The sequence below is a fragment of the Nanorana parkeri genome, unplaced genomic scaffold (genome assembly GCF_000935625.1).
Source record: "Nanorana parkeri isolate BGI_ZX_2015 unplaced genomic scaffold, ASM93562v1 scaffold45, whole genome shotgun sequence".
NCBI lineage: Eukaryota > Metazoa > Chordata > Amphibia > Anura > Dicroglossidae > Nanorana > Nanorana parkeri.
The window spans coordinates 2,993,188-3,006,037 of NW_017306313.1; the positions used below are offsets into that span (position 1 = coordinate 2,993,188).

At 38.5% G+C, this 12,850-nt stretch overlaps 1 protein-coding gene across 1 annotated transcript in view; it reads right to left on the minus strand.

Annotated features, from left to right (window-relative positions):
- Positions 1-4,405: 4,405 nt before the first annotated feature.
- The window catches only part of LOC108800741 (thyrotropin-releasing hormone-degrading ectoenzyme-like), an 11,130-nt gene continuing 2,685 nt past the window's right edge, over positions 4,406-12,850 (minus strand). Inside the window, exons 3-4 of the mRNA XM_018572734.1 lie at positions 12,526-12,607; positions 4,406-5,191 (exon numbers count right to left, since the gene is read on the minus strand). Coding sequence (XP_018428236.1) covers positions 5,045-5,191; positions 12,526-12,607 — 229 coding nt within the window. The 3' untranslated portion in view covers positions 4,406-5,044. The remainder of the gene's footprint in view (positions 5,192-12,525; positions 12,608-12,850) is intronic.

Sequence of the window (12,850 nt, forward strand, 5' to 3'; positions counted from 1 at the left end):
CCAGAACGGGAAATGCAGTCCCTGTTGGAAAAAATTAGGTCCCTGGAACGTCTCCATAAACACTTGCTACAGCTCACTCACTATCACTCCCTGTTGCAGGCCAGAGAAGCCCTAAAAACTCTTCTTAACCACAAAACTGCACAAAAATTCTTGCATTATATAGCAACCCCCAGCCACAGTCCTTCCTTTTCTCTGGATGCCCTTTGTCGCCTCTGCTGTTTGCCATCTCCCTAGAACCCCTCCTGTCCACAATAGCCCATAGTATTGACATCAGATGAGTGCAGGTGGGATCCAGAGAACATAAATCCCTGCATATCCCTTCCAAATTTATTGTTAGCGTTGAAAGACTATAATAAGATGTCCAACTTCAAAATTAACCTCTCTAAATCCATTATTCTGAACCTGACTGTACCCCCCGCTGAAGCCAGGGCTTTACAGTCCCACTTCCCCTTTTCATGGCAGTCGCATAAACTGAAGTGTCTAGGTGTTAATTACGCATCCCGCCTGAAGGACTTGTTTCGCTATAACTACATGTCATTATTGAATGAAATACGTGCAGACCTGAATCGTTGGTCCCCTCTTTACCACTCCTGGATGGGCAGAATAAATGCCATCAAGATGAATGTGTTGCTGAGACTGCTCTTCCTCTTTCAAATGCTACCCATCAGTGTTCCCTCTACCTATTTCGCCCTCCTACGCTCGTTGGTCTTAGATTCATATGGAAGAACAATAGAGCTTGCATTTCTTATAAAGTCCTGACTAGACCAAAGTCTCTAGGTGGAGTTTCCCTCCCTGATTTTAATAGGTACTACAGAGCTGCCTCACTAGCTAGGCTCTTAGATTGGCATAATGCTAAAGACACCAGACTGTGGGTGCAGATGGAATACACCTTAAGCCGGGCGCCCTTACATAAGATATGTTGGATCCAGAAGCATTACAGACCACTATCCGGAGACACCCACATCTTAACTAATACGACATTATGCATATGGAATGCAGTCCATAGCAAACACCGCTGGGAATATAATTCCCCCCTGATGCCCTTATTAGGGCATAGCTATTTCTCTCCGGGTCTTATGGATGATTGTTACCGCTCCAGGATCCAGACAGGGACAGAATTACTACTCCACCAGATATTACAAAATGGGCGTCTCATGCCTATGGCCTCCCTATATCCAGATACTGACCCTTCAATTATGGATGTATGGAGATACGGGCAGCTGTCTCAGTTTGTGTGGACACTCCCGGGCCCCTTGAGATCCTGATTAGAACTCAACCCCATAGAACAGCTCTTCCCAGCAGACTCCACCCCCGTCAAGTGTATCTCATTAATATATGCAACACTATCTCACATGGACGCTACCTCTAACCCACCCCATCTGACGCAATGGGAAAGGGAGTTGTACAGCCCACTTACTGAGAAACGCAGATCCCGCATATTAGTCTTATCCCTGGGGCTCTCTAGATCCACACGTATTCAGGAACTCAACTATAAGTTACTAAGTCGCTGGTATTACAAACCTCAGAGGATGCACCAGATCGATAACTCGATCACTCCCCTGTGCTGGCGGGGTTGCGGTGTAGTAGCCACACATGCCCACATCTGGTGGCAGTGTCCTATTATAGCCTCCTATTGGAGAGAGGTAACTTCTGAGATATTCACGATTCAAGGCTCCCCGGTACACTTCGACCCTGTTTCATGGGGCACAAGGTCATGTGGGAAGATATGCCCGCTCCATTACGCCGCATCTGCTTAATGCAGCTAAATCCTTAATACCGACCAAATGGAAAACTACATCTCCTCCTTCCTTACTGGAATGGATTAATAAAGTAGAGTAGATTTACCGCATGGAAGAACTCACCCTAACTAGATTAGACCAAAAGTAATGCCTCTCCAAAACCTGGGCTTGCTGGCTAGCTTACAAGACAACTCCCTCTTACCTAAACAGGATATCTCCAGCTGACCCCTGAATGCACTGAATATGTAATGGCGGACTAGTAGTATTAATGTTAAAATCACTATCACCCTGGATATCAAAGAAACATTGGTATTATAGAGTAACATATATAACGTTGGCTCATATGCTTCATATTTCATACTTCATATTGTATATTGTATATACTCACCTGAAAGAGCATTCAATGCTATGTTGGATATGATCCTACTTCCCCCTCAGCTCTCCTCTATCACCCCACCTCTCCCCCTTCCCTCCTCCCTACTTCACTAACCCTACCTACACCCATACCTTACCGTTTTTCTTTCTTTTTTCAAGCATCAGGAAACCACTTGGGGACCTAGATAATTGTTAGCACATAAGATTTAGCTGTATGGATTGTAAATCCACCATTGTCCATGTTCCAATTTGTATAGACACTTATCCTGTGCTACTTGATATCTTTTTATTTGTCTTCTAATAAAAATGTATTATACAAAAAAATTGGAAACTTTGCAAAAAACAAAAAATATTGGCGGTCTGGCTCTCCCTAATCTGTGGTTTTATTTTTTAGCTTCCCAGGTGCAGCACCTCTCTGTATGGGAACGTATGGAACCCATGCCATTGTTGCCTTCTCTTCTCGCTTTTCTGTTCAAGGGACTGGACCCGCTGAGCTTGTTGGAAACAAAGTTGTATACTAGGCAGTTTTCACATCTGGCCTCCATAAAGTTAAGGGCATTCTTCATATTATGGGTTGTACTAGATACACCCCACTATGGAACAATTAGTATCTTCCAGAACTGTTTAAACTACGGGGCTTTGCTGCATGGAGTAGAGCCAGGATATGTAAAGTAGACCAGCTATACATTGACGGTTCTTTATGCTCCTCCCATTTAGTGTCTCATTATCACATCAATAACACACACTTTTTCCAGTACCTTCAAGTTCGGCGTGCCCTCTTGTCTCAATTTGGGGTAGCTCCCCCACCTATATGTCCCACTCCGGTTTTGGATGCACTGGTTCAGTCGACACGCAAGAAGGGAATTATTTTGTTTCTATACTTTAATTTAATGAACAATTCCTCCTCCCATACAATGACAAGAGTGAGAGATAGGTGGATTCAGAATATAAGACCTAATCACTACCCGCGCCTCACCACCTTACCCAGCTTTTCATTTTACATAGATTGTACCGTGCACCTGAATTTCTGGTTAAAATTGGTATCAGGGTTCACTGATACATCTCCTATGGTGTTGTCCTAAATTGGTTAGGCCAAATAATTGGAGCCAAATAATTACACTGATTATTTCAGTCTTTAACATCTCCCTTGCCTTGTCTCTGCTTACCTGCCTCTTAGGAGGAATAGATTCTCCCATTTTGTCTACCCATTTGAGATCAGCTATCCATAGAGCCTTATTTACTGCCAGGAGAATCATTGCATGCAAATGGATATCACACTCCCCACCTTCTGTTTCAGAGTGGATGATTGAGCTAGATAGGATCCTTGCCTTTGAAAGGACAACGTACCAAAGGAGAGGGCTTGATAGTAAATTCTCCCTGATTTGGTTTTCTTGGTTACACTTTAGATCCCGGTAGTCAATGTTTCTTGGTTGTATTCCTTTGGTAATCTCAATTAAAATATACTATAGGGTCTATTCACTAAGCTGCTGTAGGCAGCCGAGTGAATGACCGACCTGAAGTGAAGTGAGCCGAACACTGTTCGGCTATTCACTTCAGGCTGGTACGGCTGATTTCAGCTGTACATCGGCTGAAATCAGCCATACATTCCCTTGCTTCACGTGGCTGCGCATCGGCCGAACATGCTCAGCATGTTCGGCCGACCCGAAGTGCAGAAGGAGTTCGACTCAGCCAATCCAACATCTGGATCGCTGAGCCGAACCTCCGGCAGGCTACTCACTGCTGTTTGGCCTATTCTTAAAGATGCCGAACAGCAGAGAGTGAATAGCCGAATGCCGCTGAGCGGCATTTGGCTCGGCTGTTCTGCTCGGTCCCTCAGAGGTACTGAGCAGAACAGAAAAATAGTTAAAAAATGTAAAAGAAAGTAAATAGAAAACGATTGTGCGGAGCTAGCAGTGACATCTAGCTCCACCCAATAGTTTCCTATTGTCCGGCGGCTCTGCTGCTGTCAAAAAAAAACTCTCCCGGGCGCTCTCCTGTCCTAAGGTGACAACAGTGGTCTTCCATAGATACAGTATAGTGAGTGAACTTTGTTACCCTATTACAGCAGGTATATTGCTGGTCAGAACACCAGTTTAAAATAAAGAAAAAAAAGCCAAAACTAAGATTACCAGAATTTCAAATCTGTTCCAAAACGTGTTTGTCTCCTTGATAATTTCTGTTAATAAACATAAATATGCATATACAATATAGGATGAAATGCTTTGTGTATGCTGAATTCCAATAAAGATCACTTTACTAATTGTTAAAGAACAGTATATAACACATTTTCCCCCAAAGTACTGACTTGGCCGATGTAGAAAAGCAATATAAATCATTTTAATATGCATGTATATATTACATTATTTAACTCTCAAAATATTTGTTGCTGTCTTATAGAAATAGCAATCACTGCTAGACAATCTGTATACTAATACAATGAAGTTATGTATACTGTATTTGCAGTACTGGCTCACATGAGATCTTGAGTATTGTTTTTCCATCCTTCAAATTAACTTCCTTATCGCACTGATTGTCATAAATAGTCATTGTGCTTTTGCATAATGCCCACTCTTGATCTAACAGCAGTTCAAATACAAAATATGGACAGTACAGTTAAGCATGCTGGAGAACACAGGCAAACTATACAACCATGCAGAAAATATAGCTTGAAAAATATACAATAACATCAACATGCGCTATGTATATAACACTTTTCCTGGGAAGCCAGGAGTCAGGATATAATTATACAGTCCTTGTGGTTTCTCTTGAAAAAAATGTCTTCTGGTTTGAAAAAGAGCCAAGTGCAAAAATAGAGAAAGGCACATTGTGCCCCATTTTGCTGTTTTCAATAAATTTTACAGCATGCATTCTGGTCTTTCCCAATAAGTATGACTCTAGGTTCTCGGATGGATCAAAGAACGGTCCAAAGTTTATTGTTTCAATGTTCTTCTTAACCACTGAAAGAGTTCTTCCCTGTATAGTCGCTGCCATTGTACGTTAGCATCTACAGTTTCCAATGCCCTGGACAGAGGAGCCACAGCTGACCCTACTTTGTGGAGCTGTATAAAGTTTTTTAGCTGAAAAGCAAAAAAAAAAAAAAATGGAATGAATATCATTCACAACTACAAATGTAAATTGCATACAAAGTAATATCTACAGTCTAACATCTTTTTCGGTAAAATATATCTAAAGCCAAAACTTTTTTTTTTTTAATAGGGCATAGAATAAAATCCCTGTAAGATATTTCACCATCTGTGTTCCATTGGGGAGATTTCCCTTCACCTTCTGTCATGTAGACAAAACAGGAGAAAAAATCTCTCCAAAGTAATGTGAATTTCCCTCTTTGTTACTGAAACAAGATATGTTATGTTAAAAAATAATAAATGTATCATTTATTTAATTTTTTCACTTCATTTTATTTAAGTCTACACAAATGTAAATGCAAGAGCATGTGTTTTCTTACTTCGGTCCTGGTGTCTTTTCGGTATTGTTTCTTTATATTTGCAGTAACTCATCCTGAAAGAATGTATGCATTTTGCCTCAGTGCAGGTATTTGCTGTAATAAAGACTGTTCATTGCAGTTATATTTCCTTAAGTAGGGTAACCAATAGGCGGTTCACTTTGCAAGAGAATTTGCACTTTGCAGGGGGATTTTACCTTAGTTTGGTCAATGTGGTGAAACTTCACTTTGTAAAGAATACCCAATTAGGAAAATAAAAAAACAGCATTTTTTCTTGAACAAGATTGGGTAATGGAAGTCAGCAGAGCTTCCCCTCATTCATTAAACTAAGGGCAAACTTCCCCTGCAAAGTACAAATTCCCTTGCAAACTGAACAGCCTATTTGTGTGTGCCCACTGATCTGTCACCGCCCATCACTGATAAGCAGCATATAAAAAAAAAAGCAGTGAAAATGATCCTGGCACCAAAAATTAAAATAATGTTTAGAATCTTTAAATAATCCCCCACTTCCATATCTGATTATTACAGTTGAAAGCATATATAACCATTAAGGTTATAGTAAGACAAGACTAAAAGAATCAAAAAGTCCTCCAATTGAATCAGTGCATAGCACAGTAGAGCCTTCTTAGAATAGGAGGTATAAACATGTCTTATGCTTTCACATATCTAAAAAATAAGAGGATTGTTTCCCATTTTAGGGCAGTGGGCAGAGCCATCCACACCATTCCTTTATGCCCCAACAGCCAATGCACATCCATAACCACTGGTATATGGTACAACTCTAGCCTCTTATTAAAGAACCATTAATTCCAAACTGCATACAGTTGTTTAAGGCTTTTAGAGCCCCCATCAGTGCAGTGAAAGGAAACAATGGCTTCTATGGAGTAGAGCTTGGGACCCAGAGAGCAAGTATAACCATTAGGGTTATAGTGATAAGGGACTAAAGGAACAAAAATGCCCTCCACTCCAATCAGTGTATAACACAGTAGAGCCTCCTTAGAATAGATGGAAATCACATCTCATTGCATCACATATCATGAAAATAGGAGGATTACCAGTTATTGCATTGTAAACAGCTTAGCCACAATGCCTCCTATTGAATTACGGATGTAGTTAAAGAGTGTCAATAGGGGTGCAGAAGAGTTCAACATGCCAAACGCACTTTTAGAGGGGCACCCCTTTGTTCCTTCCAAGTGTAAAGGTCATATAGCCTGGCATCATCATATCAGTAAACTGCACATTTGTTGTCCATTCAGCGTCTTTGCCTGGTATGTCCTTTGGGCTGGGTTAAGGGATAATATTGGCAGGCGTATGTTGCAAATAGCGTCTAGAGGAGCTGGAGGTTTCACACCCCAGGTTATGAATACAAAGGAACAGATTGTTTCCGCAGTGGGCTGTGCAAGGACCCAGTGGGGAGAAAAAAGGGGGCTTTTTAGAAACCAGTCCAGACCTCGTATATAAAAGTTTTAGAAAAACATTTATTCACTAAATTGTTGTATACATAATTTAGAACCAAAAAATAAAGTACAAAATCATGTCATCAATAAAAATATATATCATTAATAAAAATACATATTTGAATATGCAGGTTCACCGTTAGGTGACACTACTGTGCGGTTACGAGATATGCGGTAACTTATTTTCAGATGATGTAAACGCTCCTATAGGTCCCTACATGTTTCGCCCCCAAGAAGGGGCTTCTTCAGGGGAAAGAAGGCAGATCTCCGGGAGAACTGTATTCATGTATGTCCTCGCCAGATGTATAATCAAAGCAACGAAAGCTAGATGACATGAAGCAACTGCAACGAAATCATATAGGAGGTTGATTCTATCGAAGGTAAACCGCCACGAACAACAATAGATGGAGGGATCGCGTCGGGGAACAGCACACTATACTCCTCAGGAATCACGGGCAGCCGGTGAGGTACACTTAGGGGTCATGAAGTTCTATTAGGGGGACATATATAGACCGGATCTCTTGCCGCGTGTGAAGTTACTGTTTGTATCACTGGAATCAGTGTCCTTTGGGCTGGTACCAATTCTTTTGTTACTTTTGTAAAAAATGGTAATGTAAAACAATGTCTCATGATGATCCTGTGGCATGAACTGTATGTTAAAAATCTTTTACTTGTCTGTACAGTAGTAAAATTATAAAGTAATGGTAATCTACTACCACTCAACATTTGATTTTGCACTCCTAAATCAGCAGTTAACATAGTAAGGAAAAATATAAGGTACTGATATTACCTTCCCTCTGGTACTTTATTTGAGTCACGCTTTTCACTTGAATTATGGGTTACTGCAACTTATTGTCTAATGGGATTTGTGTTTTAGAGCCAACTTACCTAAGTATTCACAGTAAACAACATCAGGGACAAATTTAATAATACCCATTCAACTTTTTATCTGACTTATTTTTTACAAGGTTATTATTGAGAAGCAGGTGCTGTACTAAAGTACCAAATAGTTAACACACTAAAGGAGCTCATACACTGAAGCTTGTTGTCATAGAATACTGATTTTTCTTATGAATGCGAACAATAATCGGATCTCATAAACTAACTTCTTTCACTCCAGAATGTTGAAAATATGATACATAATATTGCAATACTGTGCTTAAGAATGTAGCAAATTAGATTTTTGGATACAAGCTGAAGGAATTGGAGCAGGTATTTGATATAGAAGCAGTCAAAATACAAATGTAAGAATTTAATACAATTAACTTTCAACATGCCCCTTTTTTCTACTCATATGTCTTCCAATCAGCTTGTAAACTAACTTCTCTTTCCCAAGGTTATTCTTGAGATGTACTGTACATTTTGCAGGGGTCAAAAATACCAAATAGTTATCTTCAGCATATGAGTTCCTTTAGTTTGTTAACCTGCGTGTTATTTTTTCTTTTGAAAATTAACAATAACCTTCTCTTTTACAGTGGAGCTTCAATCAAAATGTTTAAAAAGCCCATGCCGATGAGAACAAGGGCCTCTTTCCCATAACCCCGGTCCGGTGGTTGTGGGGGGTCTGTGGGCCGGGGCGCTCAATTGCATCTGGGTGCTCCCTTCCATAATTGAACACAAAATCAAAGTCAGTTTTTGACAAGTCCTTTATTATGAAAATAAAAAAAAACCCCAAACAACTGTCCTACGATGCAATCACTGGTCAATCACGTTGTCCAGCGATATAGATCCTCATCAATCATGCTGAACAATGTCCACAAACTCATTGAGATAAAAAAAGTCCCATCATTTTGCGGTGGTAGTTTAACGGTAGCGGATGGGTCACTGGGCGACAGGTCTTATGTTTTGTGCTTTTTAAAATTTGTATAATAAAGGACTTGTCAAAACTTTGTTTTTTTGTTCAAATAAAGGACTTTTTCAAGGTGTTGTATTTTTATTAACGTTTTTTTCTGTACTGTTTGGTGAATTATTAGGTGTAACAACTACCCCTTACTCATTCACAAGGGGGGGCGCCTAAATACAGATAAGCCCCACTGCCCACAAAACACCCTCCTAATGTCAAAGGCATGTGGCTTGGTATGGTGCAGGGAGGGGGGGCGCTTGCTCATCCTCCCCTTTCATGTCCTGCCAGGCCGCTGCTGGTATGGAACTTGTAGGGGAACCCCATGCATTTTTTTTTGGATCGGAGGTCCCTGCTGACATTCCTACTAGACCTAAAGGGTCTAGGGGGACACTGCACACTGTTTTTTTGTATTGTATCTTTTAACAATTTGCAGGGATTTGGTATGTTCAGCTCGGCTGCTTACTTCAGCTGCCTTCTGCTGCTGTACGCGTTATTGAGAATAGCGTAAACAGCAGTCTTTCGGTTCGGCTCTTTGGTGAATAACCCCCTGAATCTTTACCAAACAGTGCCTACAGACATAAGTGATGTACTTGAATAAAATTATGTGAAATAATTTCCTTCTGAATCACTTATTTAACAAAAAAATTATAGATGTAATGGTGTACTGTGGAAATAGTAAATGCACCCTTCATATCAGAAACTAGTATTGCCTCCTTTAGCAGAAATTACTTCTTGTAGGCATTTTGCATAACTGACCACCAGTCACTGACATCAACTTTGAAAGTGTTTGAATTTTTTTACCATTTCTCTATGCTTTGCATGAACTGCCATTTTAAAATCCTCTTACAAAATTTTTGACTAGGGCAGTCCTTTAATCTATTCTTTTTGAGCCATTCCTTGCTTGATTTCTTAGTGTGCTTTGGTTTATTATCATATTGAAAGACCAATTTCTGATTTATATTCAACTTTTGAACAGATGGCCTCATATTCTCATCAAGCACACTTTGATATTATGCAGAATGTATAGTTGATTCCATGACTACAAGCTGCCCAAACACTGAAGCAGCACAATCCCAAACCACAACATTTCCACCACTATGCTTCGCAGTTGTTCTGAAGTTCTTCTGCTGAAATTATGTCTTCAGTTTGCAGCAACCATGGCTACTGTCGCTCTGACCAAATCACTCTCTCCTTGATTAATCAGTCTTCAGCACATTGTTGCAGAAGGTCTTGTCTTTGCCTTTATTTTCAATGACAAACTGTAGTCCTGCTCCATTGGTCTTTTTGCACAGCAATAGCATTTTCTGAACACCCCGTTCATGTAGATTAAATTGGCGCCATGTCTTTTTGATTGCAGATGCATGTACTTTAAAATCAACTGTTCCAAGAGTTATCTGAACACACTGTGATAAGATTATGGGGAGTTTGGGATATTGTTGTTTTTTGCAGTTTCGCGGGTGAACACAATTTTAAGACTTGACGTGTTTGGTATCTATTTACGCAACGTGATCCCATCTTTTATATTTTACCAAAAAATTGGGTATTATATTCTGTTCTGTGCACAAAATTTTATTTTAGTGTATTTTATCCTAAAAATGCGGGATTTGCGCAAATACCGTGCAACATAAAAATTGTGTGTGCAAATATCAAGGAATTGCTCCGGACAGCAAGTGGTTAAATCCCTTTTCAGAACCATAGGCATTCTAAACTGTCTTTATGAGGGCCTTAGAGAGCTTGATTTATCTTGGCACGACACATGACATTTATCTTGGCATGACACCACAATGTCAATAGTAAAAAGAACACCAGACTCCAGATATCTGATGTTTAAAGAACACAGGTTTCACCCGAATTCATCATTTGCGCCTAATCTTCAACACCCAATTCTAATATTATGGATTTAAAGCAGTGGTAAATGTAGGGGTGTACTTTCTTTGTCCATATGACAAATCTTAATTTTTTTTATTTAGATCATGAAAATAAATACTCCAATTTATGTTTCATTTGTTCAAGTATATCATCTTTATCTGTAGGCACTATCTGAATCAAGATCTAACATTTGCCTGTTTAAATACCTTGAATAATAACGTCAATAGCGTCCATGGGGTGTGTTTACCTTAATATTATATATATATACATATATATATATATATATACACTGTACATATATACACACACACCACACACACACATATCTCTATGTATGTACAACTACAATCATAATCTCACAAATTTTTAGATTTGTGGGAAGACTTAACATTCAGTAAGTACCTTCATTATTACTTTTTGTTTTTCTTCAAAATGTATTTCTTACAGTCAACTGTTTGGGTCTAATTAATACTATACTCTTAATCATACACAGATGCGGCACACAAAAAAAAGATAAAGGAAGAAAATAACTTGTCGAGCATTTTAGAATAGCTATAAAACATTTATATTCATTTTATACTATGTCAGTTTGACAGAATGAATTGTGGGAGCATATTTGGAGAATGGTGTTTCATAGAAAGCATAAACTGAAAAAACTGCTGCCTTAGTAGAAAAAAAAGTGGTTATACAGAAACGTTATCCTGGTTTGCTTTGACATTAACATAACATTATTTTTTAATTAAAGTACAAAACTGTTCAATAAATGTTTGATACATGTTTTAAAATATTATAATACTTTATACATTTGCTATACAGTATATACATATATAGCAAGGGTTTATTAGATGATGTGTTCCTCTCCTTTTTTTGGGTTATCAAATAAATTATGGCATTTACTTAGCAATTCTAGTGAAGCCCAATAGAGATAGGCCAATCTCACTGTGGATAAATATCCTAGAGTATGATGGCTTACATGGGATCTAATGCATTAATAAAATTTGGATAATGATTATGAAACATTGACTGAATATCTAGGAAAATATTATAGTTAGATTGTAAAGTTTGCTCCTACACATTAAAACCTCACTGTACAATGTACTTTAGATTTATTAACAACTACATGGTGCATTGGTCTAACTGATTAAATATATACTGAATAAAGTGTTAAGGTAAGCTCTCGCACTATACAGCTGTTGGCAAATCAGATTGTAAATTATGTGGCTAGTGTAAGTCTAAACACCTTACAGTAGCTTGCAACAGTTTAAGCTAATAAAACAGAAACTAACTAAAGATAAACAAAATTAGCAGCAGCTAGCTGACTCCTCAGCTCAGTGTTATACTAAGCTTTGGAGTGCCTCCCAAATCTGAAAAGTACAGTGTACCGGCAAGCAGCCAAATCATTAATCTGAGCAGCATATACGCTGTACTAATTCTTGAGGTGCTTATCATTTGACATTAAAAAACTCAGCAGCCTGCAGTGTGAGATAGGTGTATGCCACAGGACAGTGATGAGGATGGCACTAGACCTGGGCCTGTTATTTCTGTAAACCATCATCTGCATTCAAGTTAAGAATTTTGTTTTACATTTTATTTGTTCTTTTTAATTGTGTCCAAATGTGTCATTATTCACTAGGAGCCTATTCAGCGGCTGAAATTGAACACATATGGGATGTTTGTTGTATCATTTTCATTATTATCATTCATGTAGTGCAGGTATATGTATAAACTCCTTTGACCTATTATATTTAGCAAAACGGCTCTCCCATTAAAATATACATTTACCTCATTTAATTCTTCTTCTGTATTGAGAAATTCTGTAACTCCACTTATAAGTTTGGAATTCATAAATAAGGCTTCTCCATATCTAAGGAGAAAGTATATAGCTTTACTCAGGTTATTACACATAGTAAAATGGCATTATGTAATATACTCGAATAAGTTAAAGCACACAAGATATTAATTTACATTATTTTAAGTAGATAACTATATAAATAGTTATCTACTTAGACAATAATGTGACTCATCACAAAATAATTTAAAATATTTGTTTTAATAAAACTCCTATTGGCATTTTAAAATGCATGTCCAGCCAAAATGATTTTGTTTT